Source organism: Stegastes partitus, unplaced genomic scaffold (assembly GCF_000690725.1).
Source record: "Stegastes partitus isolate 25-593 unplaced genomic scaffold, Stegastes_partitus-1.0.2 Scaffold257, whole genome shotgun sequence".
Classification (NCBI taxonomy): Eukaryota; Metazoa; Chordata; class Actinopteri; family Pomacentridae; genus Stegastes; species Stegastes partitus.
This window is the reverse complement of record NW_007577988.1, coordinates 312,264-331,000: the sequence shown is the minus strand read 5'-3', so window position 1 is coordinate 331,000 and position 18,737 is coordinate 312,264. Positions and strand designations below refer to the sequence as shown.

Sequence of the window (18,737 nt, the reverse complement as noted above, 5' to 3'; positions counted from 1 at the left end):
ATTATGTAGAGCAACAATTCATTTTTTTCTGATCCTCAGAGAGTTCTTTGCCATGAGGTGTCATGTTGAACTTCCAGTGACCACCAGTGATAACACTAAATTCAACACACTGCTCCTCATTCACACTTGAGACCTTGTAACACTAACGAGTCACATATCACTGGGACGGAAAATGGCTAATTGGGCCCAATTTGGACATTTTCACTTAGGGCTGTACTCACTTTTGTTGCCAGCAGTTTAGACATTAATGGCTGTGTAATGACTAAATTGGGACATAACAGTAAGTTTGTTTTTTTTTTAGAGGTAATCATTAGCGAATGTGTAAAAAAAAAAAAAAAAAAAAAAGGAAGTGTCTCCGTTGGAGGAACGGGTCGACTCACTGGAGGTGCTGCTGGCCGGCATCAGTACCGGGTGACAGTGACACTGCAGGCGAGCTGTCACCGCCAAGTTGTCTGGATCTTTGTGGGTGCTACACAAAACATGAATTCATATCTGTTTTCATCATCATTTGTTATAAAGTCTTAACTTTTGTCCTGAATTTGTATTGTCCTAGATCTGTTTTTTTTTTTTGTTTTGTATCTCCACGGGATAACGGGACGTCCTTAAGCTCAAACCCTGTCAGTGTGTTAACAGAATTTACAAGACAGCCTATCACCTGATCACTGAAGTGTCTCTGTTTTGTTTTTAGCTTTAGTTTTGTTTTGTTTTTTGAAATCATGCCAAACTGATGTATGCCGTCAATACATCATCAAGAGCGTGTGAGGCAAGTGTGACTTTCTCCGTGCGTTTCATTCTCTTCATAAGTGGTGAGTGCATACCTTGTACGCAGGTTGCAAGACAAACTCAAGAAGTGAGTACAATTTCCACAGCAATCTCCACGGTAACAAAAACGGAGGTATGATCCCAAAAGTCGTGTGTCCGCTTGTGACCGAAGCTACAACTGCATCTATCAGTTTTGGCTCGATTATGGTGAAGAGTATTTTAAGTGTTTAAGCAGCAATGTGAAGGTGATTATTTTGTTTCAATGGAAAGTGTGAATACATAGCTTTACTGTCCTCTCCCGCTTTCTTCATTCATGCGGCCTTCAGAGCTTCTTTTTCCTTTTCTCTGACTGACTGTCTTTTTCTGTGCTGTGAGATTGTAAATTGATTTTAATAGCTCTTCCACTTGACAGCCGTTATTACAGATGTGCCTGAAAGGGTGATTAGAAAATGGGCAGCTGGACCGTGTGGAGAGAGACGATTAGCTCGATGTATGAAACATATTTTCTTCTTCTGAGAACTCCTGTTCTTGTATAACCTCGCTGAACCCTTTCACTGGGAAATATTGTTTTTCAAATACAGCTGTCTGAAGCTTCAGCATTAATGGAAAAGCAATCTGCTTGATTAAGAAATGACTGCAGCCAGACTCTGGGGTTTGTGTTGGCTCTCCGTCTGCTAAAAAAAAAAAAAAGATGTGCATTCACAAGACACATGTTCAATGATTGAGGATGTATTTTTACTCAATTTGATGTATTTGATTTATTCCTTATCAACCAAACAAGTGCAGTCTGTGTTTTGACAGTTGCAGAATCTAAATCTAAAAACATGTGAGAGCCACCCAGAGAGCTTTGGTTGTTGTCTGGGCAGTTTCACCCAACTCATGCAGCTCTTAGGCATGACGGTTGATACCCTTTTATTTTCCCCTCAGTCTTTAGCACTGTATATTGACAAGAACATATGTGGAAAAATCTCAAGTTAAAGATAATTTCCCTTAGTATCCCGGTGGTGGACAGAAAAATCATTTCACAGCTTGCCTCTAAGTCCAACTGAAAGTAACCACAATGCATCAAATTATGTAATAAAATTAAATTTTATCTAAGAATTTAGTGTGAGTACATTTGACATGAATAAAAAAAGCCACGGTTATGAAAATAAGACCAAGGTCAGGTTTTCTTCTAACTTAATTGCACAGTTCTGTCAGTATCAGATGTGTTGAGACTGTGTTTTTATGGAGGTCAGTGTGGAAGTTAATCACATCTTATTTCAAGCAATTGACACTCATGTCTAGACATTTCCTGGAGTTAGAAAAGCTTCACTGACCACAAGTGTCCTGTTTTAAGAAAATTAAAACTTGCAGAATCCAAGACTAAGCGGGTGGTTGAGGTGGATGCTTTTTGCAGTGCCTGCCACCTGACTATTTTTACAGTGTCAGCAGAGGCAGACGCAATAATATTGTTTATTTATTTATCATCTGGTTTGCTTTGTTGTTGTTTGTTTTGCCTTGAGTATGAAAAGTAAACATAGGAGTGCAGCATTGTATATTTTGTTGTTTATTGCACCTGCAACTGCTTGTGCACGTCATTTTATAACTACAGCTGTTGTAAATATTACAGTAACCATAGTTATATCAAAATGCTTGTGATTATAATGACAGAAACATGGATGAAATGTATGCAAACTAGTTCAACGGGTGAGCATATCCAAAAGAAAAAAAAATGCAAATGAAGCTCTTCACAACTAAATCAGTTTCAAACTGAGATTCATTCATTTTCTGCAGTGGTTCTGGTCGTACTGATTAGGTCGGCTGCACATCATACTTGACTGATGGATGAGACAGAGACCCCTCTGAAACCACACTTGGTTAACGTTAGCTTTTTTTTTTTTTAGTTTTTGTTAAACATTTTACTAATGCTGTTGTAAACCTAGACTTTTTTTTTGTTTTTGCAAAGTTAATTGAAACATAAAGTCATTAAAAAACAATTATGGCACACTTTTACTCTTTAGACACACTCTCAATACAATTTTTGCTAGTTTCAGCTTAAGATTTTATCTACAGTGGTCTTTTCTCTCTCTCATCCACACACACACACACACACACACACACACACACACACACACACACACACTAACCTCATTAAGTTAATTCCTGGCACTGACATTTCTTTCATCTCTGTTTACAGATTGTCATCTGTCAGTTGTTACAGTTAAAGTAATGCTGGGAGCAGCACCTGCAATTGAAAGCTTCCTAGATTTTCCTTTTCATGTATAATTTAGCCATTCATAATTTATTATTAATACAAGCCCTTTTATCTCTCATATACTGCTGCAAGTCTCACCCACGTGTCGCCTGAGAGGAAGCAGAGAAGAAAAAAAAATGTCACCTGCTCGCCTGACTGTGATCATTTGCTTCATACTTGGAAAGAGTATTCAAAGACTTTTTGAGTTTAAAGGCTGAGAAAACGGAGAGCGATACTCTTATATAGGAAAGGTGGATCTAATGTGCTTTCATAAATTGATTTATTTTCAGAGAAGCAGAATTTAGAAAACAGGATGTTCTCTGGCTGAAAGCGGCCATGGCAGAAGTTGTGGAACAACTGCCAGTCATAAATCCAAATACCTGACGGCAGCCTAATTAAAGAGATGCACAGAATGTGACTATGACGGGCCTTTTTAGGCTCATCTTCAGAAAACTGTAGTCATATAATTAGAAACTAAAGTCACATGTCTGAAAATCTTTATATCCTTGAAAAGAACTACATTATACACAGAATTGCCACAACATTAAAACCACTGACCTGGGAAGTCATTAACATTGGGGAAAAGGGGCAAGTGCAAGCAACTAGCCAACTTGAACAGAGGACAAATTGTTATGACTCTCCAAAACAACAGGTCTTGTGAAGTGTTCCCTGAATGCAGTGGTTTTTACCCACAAAAAAGGGTCCAAGAAAGGACAACCAGTGAACTGGAGACAGGGTAACAGAGGTCCAACGTTCACTGATAGTCACGGGGAGCAAAGACTGGACAATGAGCTCAGATCCCTGTAGCACAAATTGCTCAAAACCTTAATGCTAACTATGATAAAGATGTCAAAACTTAACGTGCGTCACATTTGTACCACCTACCTAAACACTGCTACAGAACATATGCACCCCTTAGTGGCAACGAGATTCTCTGACGGTAGTGGAGCCTTTCAGCAGGATAATGTGCCCTGCCACACTAAAGAAATATTCCAGGAATAGTTTCAGGAACATGACAAAGAGTTGAAGGTAATGACTTTGCCTAGAACTATTCCAGATCTCAATCTGATCAAGCGTCTTGGAATGTCCTTGAAAAACAAATCCAATCCACTGATGCCTCACCTTGTCACTTCCTGGATGTAAAGGCTCTGCTGTTAACGTCTTGGTGCCTGATACCACAGGACACTCCCAGTAGTTTTGAGTCATTCCCTCAATGGGTCAGCACAATACAATATTAAACAGCTAGTTTTAATGTTGTTGCTAATCAACTATGTCATGAGGTACAATCATTGAACTATATTTCTTACATAGACTAGCAGTGACTACTCTGACAAAACAAGTAGCAAACTAAATAGCTGCCGTGGTGCCTAATGGAGCTGGTAGAAATGGGATTGACAGAATAGTAGAAGCAGGACCTGGCATACTTCATAAACTAGCACCTGAGTCTAGCTTCAATATTGAAGGATATTTTTTTATCTAAAGCAGCATCTAAGAACATCATAAACAGTAAAATACACAATTTGAGCGTAAAAATCACAACTGAATTAAGCTGTGAGGAACATGAACATGAAAGTTACCGATGTCTGAATGACTGAATGTTGTCACTTTCACTGGCTGAAGAAGAATAAAAGAGGTAGACACATATTTAGCTTAGAATATCGTCAAACCCCCTCAGGATCATATTTAAACCTTTCAAAAGACCAAATCAACAAATTCCTTTTATAAGATGATTGTAGCCTGTGTTTAAATTGTCCAATATCACCTGGGTTATAAAAACATCCCTTCTAGCTTTGCCAAATATCCTGTATTACACAATCCTGCCTTTGTCAATAATTCAGTTCACCAGGAAGAAATTGACTAATGAGACAGTAATGCTATGTTTACTCATACAGAGGCAAAGGCCACCCATGCCTGCTACCCTCTCAGAATCAAATCCACAGGGATTTCATAAATAGCTAATTTGATATGCTTATCCTTTAATGTACTTGGATGTGTGGCTCCATGATAATTTGCCAGCAATAGGCACTATACCAGGAACATGTAGGCCTGTTTTGCTGAGCACAATAAGCCAGCTTTAAAACAAGATCCCTGCAGGTCAAGATTGAGAGTGTGTGTGGTTCAGTCAGGTTGTCTCTCTCTGCTCAACACAGCTGAGCAAATCTTAATTTGCTGCTGTTTTGTTGTGTGCGCATAGATGCATCAATGTATGCGTCGGTGTGTGTGTGTGTATGTGCGTGAGTTCCAACCGCCGCTGACAGGCAGATCAGCTCTCTCTGATCACATCCGCCCTAATCCCTCCATCCATCCCGCACCCCCTCCCCCTTCTTTCTGTCTCTAGCTTCACATCTGGGTCTTTCTCCTGCTCACGTGCACCGACAGACGAGCTGCACACTCACAGCAGGCTTCCCTTCACAGCTCAACACACACAAACCACTGCACTGCTCTGCTCAGCTTTAGAGTGTGGAGTGGAGAGAGAGTGGGGAGGGGGTTCCAAGACTGCAGTAGCTGTATGAACTTTTATCTCCCTTACCGTATTTAATCACAGTTTAAAAAAAAAAAAACAACAACTTTGAAACGGTTAAACATCAGTGGTTTTGTTTAATATCCAACAATCACAAATGTTTCAGCGTTGATGGTCGTGTGTGTGTGCATCTTTAAGGTACTGCTATAGGAAGGCAGGTGGTATTGTTCTGACAGCGGGAGTTGAATGCATTTGACAGCAGGGGATAAAGAGAAACGCAGGGGGTGTGACAAGGGAGTGTTGAAGACAGGATAGCAGTGGAGTCAAACAGAGTCTAATGGTCTAGTGGAGCGAGAGAGCATCAGCGAGGAGCAGGGAGAGGGAGACTGAAAGGTAGGGAAAGTGGGAAAGCAGGGTGAGCACGTGAGCAACAGAAGCACACTGGAGACAATACAGCAAGACAGTTATAACAAGGGAAAATGTGAGAGCCATTAACAAATACCTGTTCATTCTTGTTACATGAAAGACAGAAATGGGGGGGGGGGACAGATAGGGTTTGGAAGAAATGGGAAGAAGCAGGAAACACACAGCAGACTAACAGTGGCAGGAGAAGGAAAGCGTGAGAAAAGCAGTCGGAGAGAAACGGAAAATGAGAGTGAGAAACACCCTCCCTTGTCGAATCCATAAATTATAGTGGAGTCCGGAAGCATAAGTCAGAGCTGAGTCACATCACGAGCTTCATTCATCAAAAGCATCACTGGCAGTTTGTCATAGAATGTTTACTTCACTCTAATTAACTGAGATGTCAGCAGCTGGCGAAAATATTTGCCTACAACTTACTGTTACATTGTGACATGCACATACCGATCAGACAGGGAAGTCTGATATGCTAACACTCACGTCTCACTTGCTCGGAGGTTGTTGTTTACACTTTACATAAGTAATACTGGATCCAATTTTCAGCATTTTACAATTAACTGTATTGTTTTTTTTGTTTGTTTTTAATCCAATTCACCCCAAAAAATGTAATTTAAAAAATCCACTACTTTTGCTTTTTACTTTTACTTTTACCACAGTCTGACTTATTGGATATAGACAGCAGATATTAACCCACACATTTAATGTGGCTTTTTCCTCCCATGTGTTACAGATTTTAAAATCCCCTTTGCTACAGGAAACAACCACAACCTTAAAGCTGGTAACATACACACTGAAAATGGCAAGTTTACCAAAACATTTAGAGCAAGCAATAAGGCAGCCCTTCTTGTTTTGTTTTGTTTTGGGGTTTTTTTGTTGGTTTTTTTTGTGATTTAGCAGTTTTAATGACTGTGCTTGCCTCTCTGCGTGCAAATGTACCACCCAAACACATCTCCCATCACTATTTTGCAGGGGCACCACAACTGCATCCGGGGCTTAGAACCGCCCGAACGGTTGTGATCTTTTTTTTCCTTCTTTTTTTTAAATGCACACAAGCCAGAGGATTTTCCCTCTTATAACAGAACGTTAATCAGGTGCAGACAGACCACTCGCTAACATTGTCACAGCTGTGTGGTGATTGGTCTGGCTAGGCAAGACTACTTTTGGTCTGATGTAGCCTCTACTATGTGATCTCAGGACCCATGGCTGATTGGCTAAATGTCATAGTGTAGCAACTTATCTCAAGGATACATGTTGTTGAGTTTGTGTTATTTTAATTTGAACTGCTAGTGTATATTGGTTCCAAATATCAGTTACTGGCCACTTTCATTTCTAATAATCTGCATGGGTATTAGCTCTGAAAAACATATCGGTAGACCCCTAAGAAAAAACAACTTCCTCTGTGGCACTTCAAGGATACTTGTTATTGTCAGCTATGCCATCTGTACGAGGTAAGGACTGTAAAGGAAAAGGGCTGCCTGACTGATTGCCATTAATTTACAGTAAAAACAGACATTAACCTTAAACACTCAATTAAAACTCCTAGGCCTGTTTAGAAGCGACAGCTGGTGTCAACACATTGAAAGCCTGGGCCCATGTTCTTGTTCATTATGTTTTTCTTCTTCCGATGGGTAAGGAGTGCGACATGAAGCCAGTGCAACATCACATTATCCTGTTTCCAGTGATTCTTAAATGGAGTTTAAATGAGAAGCAGTTTGAGAATAATGTCTAATAATGATTGATTGATTGATTGATTGATTGATTGATTGATTGATTGATTGATTGATTCATTCATTCATTCATTCATTCATTCATTCATTCATTCATTCATTCATTCATTTATAACCAATTGGTATTAGAGATTAATTCCGTATATTTTCAGCTCAATTAACTGGTAGCATCCTTAGTTTTTAAGCTGATAGGAATGTACAAAATATGGTCACAAACTTCAGATACAGTAATAAAGTTAAAGTCTGTAGGTCTAAAAATACATAAATGAAATTCAAAAGTGTCACATCTACATTAGTAGCAGCTACATAGATCTCCATTTATGTTAATGATAGCAAATTACTGTTAAGTTATGTCTGAAAATGTTGTGACACCACACTGACAACCCCTAATGCTGCTGCTGACAGCTCTGTACTGTACCTGTTCGAGCTAACTTCAGATGGACAGGACAGACTGCTGCACATTTCAGAGCTTTAAAGTGATGAGCTCAAAACAGTTGTTAAGTGCTTAAACATAGTTTTCCAAGAGCTGTTTTATATGTCGCGATCGCCTGCAGCATTTATATAGAAAACTACTCCGTCTGACACTCTGTTAGTCTTTATAAATGCATTCATAACAGCTCTTATCCTACATATCAAAAATTGAAGGAATGCAGAGAGATTATTACAGGCATTTTTCTGCACAGAGAGATTTGAGACTTTCCATAGTTGGCCATGCGTAAATGTTACTGATAACAGTAACAATGGCTTCTGTGTATTTAAATGTCAAAGTAAGTCAGACAGTGTGTCAGTGAGCCAGCATGTACAATACCAGGACCATGAAACTGAAGCAGCTACACGGACCACAGACATTATTCATTTTAATTATTTACACCTGTGCTTTTCCTCCTGTGTCAGAGTGTTTTTTGTGTTGTTCTGCCGGCTCATGGAATTAACAGCTAATTTTCTACAAGTAATTAAATTTACCAGCAAATGTCGTCACTGTAAATAAAATTTTCACCTGCTACAGGTTAAGATGCTTTTGATTATTTTTGATTAAGTTCTAATTAAAAATCACTGCTCTTGCAGCTTGAATATTTTTTCTAAGTTTTTTAACTTGGGGTTTAGATATAAAAATATTCAGCCCAAAGGGGAACATCTAGTAATAAAAGTCACTGTTCAGCTTTTGGTGTGAGTTTCTCTTCTCATTCGCAGTATTTTGTACTAATGTTAAGAAAGAAGAAATCCAATAGCAGTGGAGAAGATTAGAGTTCCTTCGTCAGCAGTATGCTCAATATACCTTTCTAATAGCAGTCATTTTGACTTGTCGAGTCACAGGTGTAACTAATAATAATAATAACAATAATGACATTAATGATGGCTCGTTACATTAAGATGTGCCAGTAAGCCATATGCAGAACTTCAGAGCTCTCGCACTGGCTCAGCTGCAAAAAATGCAGCCATCATTAACGTTATGAGTTACACCTGCGTTTGTCAAGTCAGAGTGTCGCTGTTAGGAGGTCTGTATTCAATCATCTACAGCTGAATACATATAGATTACGTAAATGGCATGACTGGAAATTCTGGCAGTCACTGACGTTTATTCACACATAAAACTCAGCTGAATACTGAAAGTCATGCAGGGCCAGATACACCGCAGCACCCTTGGAAGGTTTACAGGGAGATTTAAGCCTGGAACATGTTTGCTGTTACTAAGGAAGCTTATTTTTATAGCACCTTTCCACAGCAGATATCACAAAATGTTTTACAATAAAGACGAAAAAAAAGCAAATAAAAGATAGAGCAGCAGAGAATATACATGCTGTAAAGTAAGATACTAAAAGCCAGACAAAAGCAATTCTAAACAAGTGGGCTACTTTTTGAAGGTGTTCTCACATCTTACGTCCAGTGGGAGAAACTTCCAAAGTATAGCTGCTACCACCTCAAAAGTACAGCTTTTTTTCCCCCACTTAAACAAGAATCGCAAGAATCTTAAACTGGTTTCTTCATTTAGTGGAAATCCTGTGTAAATAGATTAGGACCTTTTGGAGGACTTAGTCAAACATGTGGCAGCTGCCTTTTGAGAAGTAGTGGTATGGCAGCCGAAAAGGAACAGTTGGAATGGGATCAAATAAATGCATGTTATGAGAGCAAGTTATCCAGTAAGCTTGGTGCTTTAGGGGTCAGTATGTCACTACTGGCCTTGTATTGTTAGAGTTTGGCATTCTGAGATTTTTCACATTTGAGTGTCCCATGTATCAGTTACCACATCGGCTCGATTATGTTGGAAAAAGGGGTTTGTTCAGCTGTTTCCCTGAGATACCATTAACAAGGAGAAGAGAGCTGTCATCGCTGAAACTTATTCTCTTGTATGTGCGAAACATGAAATTTATGCATAAAAACACATTTATAGCTCTCGTCGATTGCTCGCACTGTTTTGTGTCAGGGGGTCAGAATCATTTTCTCCAACAGTTAGCATTTTTGTAAATGTCTTTTGGCGCTCATTGTTGTCAGACTTTCACTCTGCAGTAAAGAGACATTTTCAATCTTCATGCATTTATTTTGTCTGTGGCAGTGAAGCACATTATCCAAACCTTCAGAAACTGCTGCACGTTAGACTGAACTAATGAGACACTTTAAGGACTGACTGACTGACTGAAAAACTAACTATTAATGCATTGAAAACACGTGCCTGCCCAACAGCATTAATTCCACAAACAACCCATAATGCCACTCTCTGCTACACTGGTACTCTCTTCATTTAATAAGTGATACCTGATGTTGTGAAAACATAAGTGCCTTGTCCTTAAATATAGGATGACCTCCACTTTTGCAAACCTCATTTCCAAAAAAAAAAAAGTGTCTTATATTTGGGTTATTCAGGTAGTAAAACCCTGCAGCGATCACTCTTATCCTTTTGTGTAAGTGAAGCCTTTCACTGCCAGTTAGTTTTAATTGTCTTCAATCGTGTTCAGTTACTAACATTTGGCTGTTTTAACTGAATATCATCCCATTAAGACTGAAGACTGACTGCTGATGTAGAAAGACAACGTTTCAGTTTCACACTTGACATGAATAGAATAGAATAGAATAGAATAGAATAGAATAGAATAGAATAGAAAGTCTTTATTGTCATTATACAAGTACAGTGAAATTTATAGAGCTGCTCCCAAGGTGCACCAGCATTACACACTATATATACAGAGAACCTGCTCTGTGTGTGAATGTGTGTGTGCTCGTCTAGTGTGATAAATGGTTTTGTATGCAGCTTGCAGGGTTTATCGATGACTGACTGTGTCAGACGAAGAGTTTAATTTGGGCCTCAGGAAATTTTCCACTGTTGGTTTTTCCACTCCAGGTGATTCATTAGAAGTGTGGTTACTGTGTGTGCGTGCAAGTTAGCACGTGCACGTTTACACTTGTGCGTAACAGGGTTTTCCCCACATTAGACTTTGGTGGTACTGGACATGTCAGATTTGCAGAACAATATATTGTTTAAGCATCAACGTTGCTATGTACGCATCACATTGTCCACACAAGTTGACTATATAAACCCTTTTACTGCAACAAAGTTTTGCCATGAAATAAATATGATACAAATTAGTCATAATGACATAATTTAGTCTGTTCAAGCAACATTTTGATTTTAAGCATGCAATAGAAAAACTCATGAACAGGCAATTTGCGTAAATATTTTGAAATAACTTTATGAGCGTAGAAAATGAAAAACCTTTAAAAAGGAAAAATTGTTAGAAATAGTATGTCTGGTGTTTATGACATTGCATTTTAAATATTATCTTGTTAAAGAAACTACAATAAATGTTTCACTTTTTTGAAGCAGTGCCTTGTATGCAGAGTATTTATATTCTTATCAGTCTTTTTTTTTTATGTTGTTTTTGAGAAATACTTAGCAGACCCCCTTGGATTTAGCCAGACAATACCCTGTGTGTGAGTGTGTGAGTCACATGGATGTGCATTTGTCCACATCCATGTTTGTCTGTGTGCTTACGTGGTAGCCAGTGCTTGTCTGTGTGTGTTTAAGCAGCTGTTTAATACAAAGCTATAAGGCGTTCTCTCAACAGGAGTTAAACCAGCCTTGGTGAAGCTTGTAGGCTCAGCAGAACTACTCTATTCTCTCTCTCTGTCTCTCTCTGTCTCTCTCTCTCTCTCTCTCTCTCTCTCTTTCTCTCTCTCTCTCTTTTATTGAGGCTGTAACAGGTAGCGTTTAAATCTATTTTTAATTGAAATTAGCATAAGATTGCTTAAACTCATTACTAAATCACATCAGACTTCATTAGTCATCTTACCATTGTCAAAGCATAAGCACAGGAAGCATACAGCATAAGTAAATCATAACCCTTGACCTCTACAGTGAAGGGATACGGTCGCTCTATTATGCAGTGAGCTGCATTTTACTGACAAGTCAACTTGCCCCCTTGGCCAGTGTTACACCGTCCATGTCCACTCGTGCTCTAGGGTCTGTGTGTCATAAATTTGGTCATCTGACCAAGTTTGTGAAAGACTGTGCCGACCCCCACAGTCCAAAATATGTGTCCACACAGACAGTCCGTGTGGCAACCACACCACAAGGGCAGTAACTGTATGCTCAGCAGTTGTAGTGCACAAAAGACACAGACGCTAATCTACTGTATGTATGGAACAGCGTGCTCCAAGCAGACTAGTAAGTAGCATAGCAAAAATTATGTATCTGAAATGTCCACAGCTGTCTGTGTGCACATCATCCATGCCTTTGATGGATTGGTCACTAAAAATCAATACAAACTGTATTCTGAGTGATCTTTATGATGAAACATTTCTATCCTGATAGGAGTGGTCTTTTACAGGGGGACAATACCTCCATCCTTAGAGCACAAAGGACCGAATGGTTTGATGAGTATAAAAATGATGTGAATCAAGAGATCACCAGATCTCAACCTAATTTAGATTTTGGACTCACATGTTACACGGTGCTCTTCACCACCACCATCAAATGAGGGAATATCTCTCAGAAGAATCATGTTCCATCTCTTCAGCACCTAAATCTACCTTTTCATTTAAAAACCTTTTAATGAAGGCTGTTGTATAGACTGTTGAGGTATAAAGAATAAAGAGGAAACACTAGAAAGGTCTCTGATAAACTCTTAAACGCTTCAGCATTCAAAATCAATGGTTGGTTGATTAGGTACATTTACAGCTTATTCTCATTTATATCTGGCTACTGATTACTCGACTGAAAGTGCTGCTGCTCTCTTCTCACTCACTGAACAATCCTCATGAGAGCTTATTCACTGAAAAATATTGGCAACTCTGATAACGGGAAACAAACTAAAAAGCCACTAAAGTTGATAATAGGCGCTATGTCGTTAAAGGGATTTTAAAAGTTGCTAAGTCTAGAAAGAGGTGTCAACAGGCGTCAGGGCAGAGAGAGGCAAATACTCATATTTTATAGCACCGCAGCAAAAATAAACTGTAGCAATAGGTCTGCTGTTTTAAATATATTTTAAATATACTACAACTGCTCACATCAAAGTTTATGCTGCACAAACTTAAATATGAAAGTTGTTGTGCGCACATTTGATTCTGAGCAATAAACAGGATGTTGAGAAATAAGTTGGTTTCCTCTGTGTTTGAAATTGCCCCTCCTAGGTGATGCACTTTACTTACGTTTTGACACCTTGCATGAACATGAATACAAAACAGTCTCTGTGATTTTATGGTATATTAATAAAATTACCTTTACTTGAACATGCTGTTACTTAATGACAATAAAAATACTCAATTGCAGGTTTTCAACAGTGTATTTCAACCATTTAACCCAGGAGAGACACAAACCAGTTTGCAACATCCTCCTCTGCCATTTTCTTTCTCAGCTTGTAATCGATCCTGGCTGTGTAATATCATTTTCAGATGTTGCGTTATTTTACAAAGTAGACCTGGCCTATATTGTTTTATTCCATGTCTCTGTGGTGCAATGTCCATCGTCTACAATTTTATACGCTGTATAATTTGTCATGTCAGTACACTTTCTGTCAATGTCACTCTTTAAACAATTCTTTTCCATGACACTGACGTTTTCTGTTATGTACTGGTTTATTTTTGTCAGAACTGATGACACAGGAATAGATATGAAGTCATATTACCCTTTTGTGCATGGCTGCAGGGAACCACTGCCCATTTTATTGTGGCAGTTTGCATTAGCTCTGTCTGTGGCCAAAGTGGCAAGCCAGGCGACAGCTGACAGCTCCACTCATCTGGCTTCATTTAGGAACATCGCAGTTTGATGCTGTGTTTAGATGAGTGTGAATGGGTTTCTTGGTGTGTGGTGATGAGTAAAACAGTTAGTCTCCCTTGCTGAGAAAAAGGAGAGACATTACACACACATACACACCAGCCAGTCTTCATAATCAAACAGAGGTCTCTGTGGAAAGACAGAAATGTGAAGACACCTTAAGATTTGTGAACAGTTTTTGTCACAGAGACATGGGGATGGTGGGATGTGTGTTTCATGAGTTTATGCCTCACTGAATTCATCACAACACTGGCAGACTGACAGGAGACTTCTGTGGCAAAATGTAGTTTGTTGATGGGAGGAAAATTCTGAAGAATCAACTCAAAACTTATTTAGTAATAATTTGGAGTATTTTAACATTTTTATAGTATGTCGAAGCACTTAATAGGTAATCTTGAGTTTTTCAGTCTGAGTTTGTTACATTTTTATTATACCTTATTAAAACCCAAATTAATATCTTATTACATCTAAGTTACAATTTTACAGGGTGCATCAAACTTAACATGACCATATACCCTCAATTAAAACAGTGAAGCTTATAAAAAAAGAAGAGGGGGATGAACAAGAACACTACTGTAGACAGAAAAACATTTGGGTCACAAATTTCTGTGGTATCGACCGCACACTCAGTCTATAAAATGTGGTCGTCATAGCAGTGATAAAAACAGATTATTGGTAATATATGTTTTTATAGGCTGAGTACGTCTCAACTCTATTGTAAGGAAATGTAATACTAATACTATTGTTGCTATACGGTTGGTAATTTTATCGATGGTCTAATTCAAAGCTTTCTCCCCCAGAAAACGACCAGAGCAAAAGTTATACGTTTTAAATGTGAAACTGCTTTAAAAAAATCTTCATGTGGTTTAGAGATAGAACAAATGAAACCCAGCTTTATTGTTTCAGCCACATTCTTTTTGATAGCACACTGAAGTAGCGTGTACACGACACAATGCACTGGTGATATGCTTGTCTGCAATGGAAAGGTTCTCCTGTGTCGACCAAAGCACAACAGAGACATCAGAGTTTCTCTTTACCCTCTGCCCTCTCTCTTTTCAGACCTCTGAACCGCCAGAGCATTTTCACAGACAGGACTCTCAAAGTGCTGCCGACACTCAGAGCTGCAGTCGTAGTGGCAGCCACAGCAGAGCGAATCATTCCCACACCTACAAAAACCCCGGCATCAGTTCCTCCGCTACCCACCGGACACAAGCCCAGAGCTTACAGCAGCGGTCACGTCGGGAACAGGCACAATCCCATGCTTCAGATGGAGGGGTCCCCCCTGGTCTAGCAAACACCCTCGAACACATCATAGGTCAACTGGATATTCTTACCCAGGTAAGCAAAAGATGATCTAATCTTTCACGACCAGCAGCACGTACTGTACTTTGGCTGTGCCTGCCACCCACACTGTTCAGAACAAAAGCTTCCTTTACAACCTGCAGGCCGGTGATGGTTTTAGTGAAACAGACACCAAAGTATTAAAAAAACCCACAACCTCTTCTGTGTTGTTTAGTACTCTATTAAACTGGTGCAGTGATACTAAATGGGTATGTGTCTATGGTGGATTTTATTCCTCACATTTATAGTTACATTTTACTATTTCATTTAAAACCATTCTTTACAGATGAGGGGATATATGGAGACTGCCCACAGTGAGATCTGTGCATTATCATGACCTTGGACACTGCCTATGTAAAGCTAGGTTTTAAAATGTAATTTTAGCGCTATATGCAGCATGAATTAAATTCTACCCACCTGTGTAATGTGGAGGAAAAGATGGAGACAAAACATAAACAAAGCAACTGGCATGGCGAGAGTCGATTAATTGAGAAAAGTTTGTGTTTGTAATACGGGTGAACTAACCCTCTAATATTCATCATACGCATTCATTCATCCACATGCCAATGTAACAGCTGACTGACTGTAGCAATAAGTTGCACAGAGAAGGGCGACTGTTACTGGTTGTGTAATCTGCTCTTTATATTGGTTTGGTTTTCGCAAATCATTGTACAAACATTTACACAGAAATCCTCCTTTTTAGATAGATGTGTTTGGTTAGCTCTGTTCTCAGTGCTGGTGGCTGGTAAAGTCCAGACCCAGTTTAAAGTCAGACCAAGCCAGAAATTGTAGGACTAAAAATAGATCCTTAAACAAAAACAGGAAACAACAGCAACCAGTTTAAACTCCCAGAGCTCTGCTTCATATCAATTTATGTCCATTTGTATGTTGTGCGTTTTTGTAAAGCTACATAAATGGAATTAGTAATGGATCCTGAGATGCTTGTGGAATAAATGTTGAAACGTGAGGCTCCCCCTGCAAAAACCTGATGACAAATCGCAGTTACATCTTAGACCTTGTACACAGTGACCTATCCGGGAAGAAATGAAACGTTGGTAGCTGTTCAGTTTGTGTGAAGAGTAGTGCTTTTGTTCTATTGAGATTTATATTTAAACGACCAGCTCCATGGCAAGGCTTGAGGCTGCAGCTAGTGGCAACTCTGCAAGAAACCACATCTCATTGCAAGGTGTTGGAAGCACCTGTCGGTTCTTTTATGTGTCTGACTTGCTGTTTTTCTTCTCAGTGGAAAGATGTTGTGAAAGAATGCTTTCTGCTTGAGAAAGAATTTAAATAATTTGTGCTTGTTGTGGCCCATACTGATATGATAATAACAGTATCAAGCTTACATTTGCAAAATTGCGAACTGTAAAGTATAGATACTTTACAACAAAGGCCTTTCAAATATCTGTCATTAGTTTGTCTTTTTTTTTTTTTTGCCGAATTGAATTGATCATTGTTCAAAGTTAAAAAGTAATAGGAAGGAAAAACGTCCAGTGAGGGGTTACACACAGGTTACATTCAGGTCACACTGAGCATGTAACATATGTGGACCATTTCCGAGGCGGATGTGCTGCTGATCGCATCTTTCTTATGGCTACACCTACAATGCAAGTAAGCATAGGGTTGTCGCAAAACAAGATGGTGAGGTTTAATTTTGGTATTCTTGTGTCGTCAGTTTCTTTGTATAATACGGGTAAGTTGTCATAGACTACATGGGACTCTACGAACTACTCTACGAAGCAACCGTTAGGTGGTTCTGGCAAATAAAGACCAATGGGGTGATCATGACTCCTAAGTCGTTTCCTATATGCCAGTAGTTTCATTTTAGAAAATATGGACACTTCATGACTTGTTTCTGTGTCAAAGAGAAATGCACAGCTTGTGGTAAAATATAAATAGAAGACTGGTCCATTTTTACGTTTGCAGCATTTTGCCATTTTTGCCATTTTCATTGATTATAAAAGAAATGTAGTGTTGTGGCATCTGTTCCATGTATGGCTCCGCATACATTACACGTATAGTGTATCTATGAGATACTTAATGGACTAATACATGGGTGAATAATTGGTACTGAGCTTCATTGTTTAGAAAACGTTTCATGCTATTAACATAAAACTGGCTAAATCATTGCTGGCTGAGAGAAGAGGGGGCGATCTGGTCTCAGAGTCTACAAGAGTTCACATATCTCAACCGTTACATGTAACTAGTATTAGTTTTTAGATCACACATAGCTATTCACTATTGTATAATGTACTCTGTATGGCTAAGTAAAGAGTAAAATAGAGTTGTGTATGAATTATTAGGTAAAGATGTAACATTTTTACAACTTAAGTACATCCTTTTTGTTCAACAGGTGTTTGATAAATTGTTTGTACAGCTGGACTTTGTAGCCATGGTCACCCTGAATTAACTGTCACCTGAAATCAGTTTCATTCACTTCACTGTGCCCTCGGTGCTCTAATGTCACTCTGCTGTCCACTCTGTGCGAGAGGAGCTCAGTCCTGTCCTTGTGTAACCGCGGCAGCAACACAGAGAGCAGAAAATAGAGGCTAAAAACACCACTCAAAGCAGTGATGTTTTTCATTCACAGTATGATTCACATGATTAGCTGTAATTATCAGCTGAAATTCCATTATCAGAACAATAACAATAATTAAATGTTCTTTTTTATTGGCCAGTAACATTTCAACCACCAATATTTTGTGCATCCCTGATTTTTCCAGATGATTTAAAAACCATAATCCTTCCCTCCAATTGAGGGCTTTTGTTATAAGACATGTGCAACTGTCCTAGGTGGATGGATATGAAGAAGAGCGACCCATTAGTTTTTAGCTCAGTGGATTAATAGAATAGAATAGAATAGAATAGAATACAATTGACTTTATTTATCCCAGACCTGGGAAAAAAATTATTGAATTAATATCATATGCTAATCCAATGCTGAATGGGGAGTGTTTAATTAAAGGTGTATATTTACAGTCTTCAGTGTTATCCTGTAATAGCTGCACAATTCTTCCAGCTTAAGCTTGTTTAAAGAATCGTAACCAGATGAGTGGCGTTGGTTACACTGCCTTTATTTGTCATTGTGGTGTTCTTAGTGCTAGCTTTAATTTAGAACAAATACATTTTTCACTTATTAATTACATATTTTATTGGTACAGCAACATAAGATAAGAACATGTGCTGTTTCTTTAGTCAGATCTTTCAAGTTCACTTCAAGTCATACCTGTAGTCATTCACAACTTTTTTCTTCTTTCATATGAATACCGTAGTAGTGAAGGATTCCAGATCAAATTACATGTATTAGAGCCTTTCTTTTTGCCAAGGCCCAGCAAAGACTTTACAGTACTGAGGTGCAATAGAGGATAGAAAAACAGCAGAAGAGAGAAACAAGATCACTCTGAAGTAGTGAAAGAGATGTGAGAGATGTACAATGAGGAAGAAGAGGCAGAGGAGATGAAGCAGGCAAGAGGCCAGAGAGACGGGAGGAGTTGAATGAGCAGAGAGAGCACAAAGAGGTTTGGT

At 38.8% G+C, this 18,737-nt stretch overlaps 1 protein-coding gene across 1 annotated transcript in view; it reads left to right on the top strand.

Annotated features, from left to right (window-relative positions):
• The window catches only part of poc1a (POC1 centriolar protein A), a 62,423-nt gene that overhangs the window by 32,154 nt on the left and 11,532 nt on the right, over positions 1 to 18,737 (top strand). Inside the window, exon 10 of the mRNA XM_008282087.1 lies at positions 14,931 to 15,209. Coding sequence (XP_008280309.1) covers positions 14,931 to 15,209 — 279 coding nt within the window. The remainder of the gene's footprint in view (positions 1 to 14,930; positions 15,210 to 18,737) is intronic.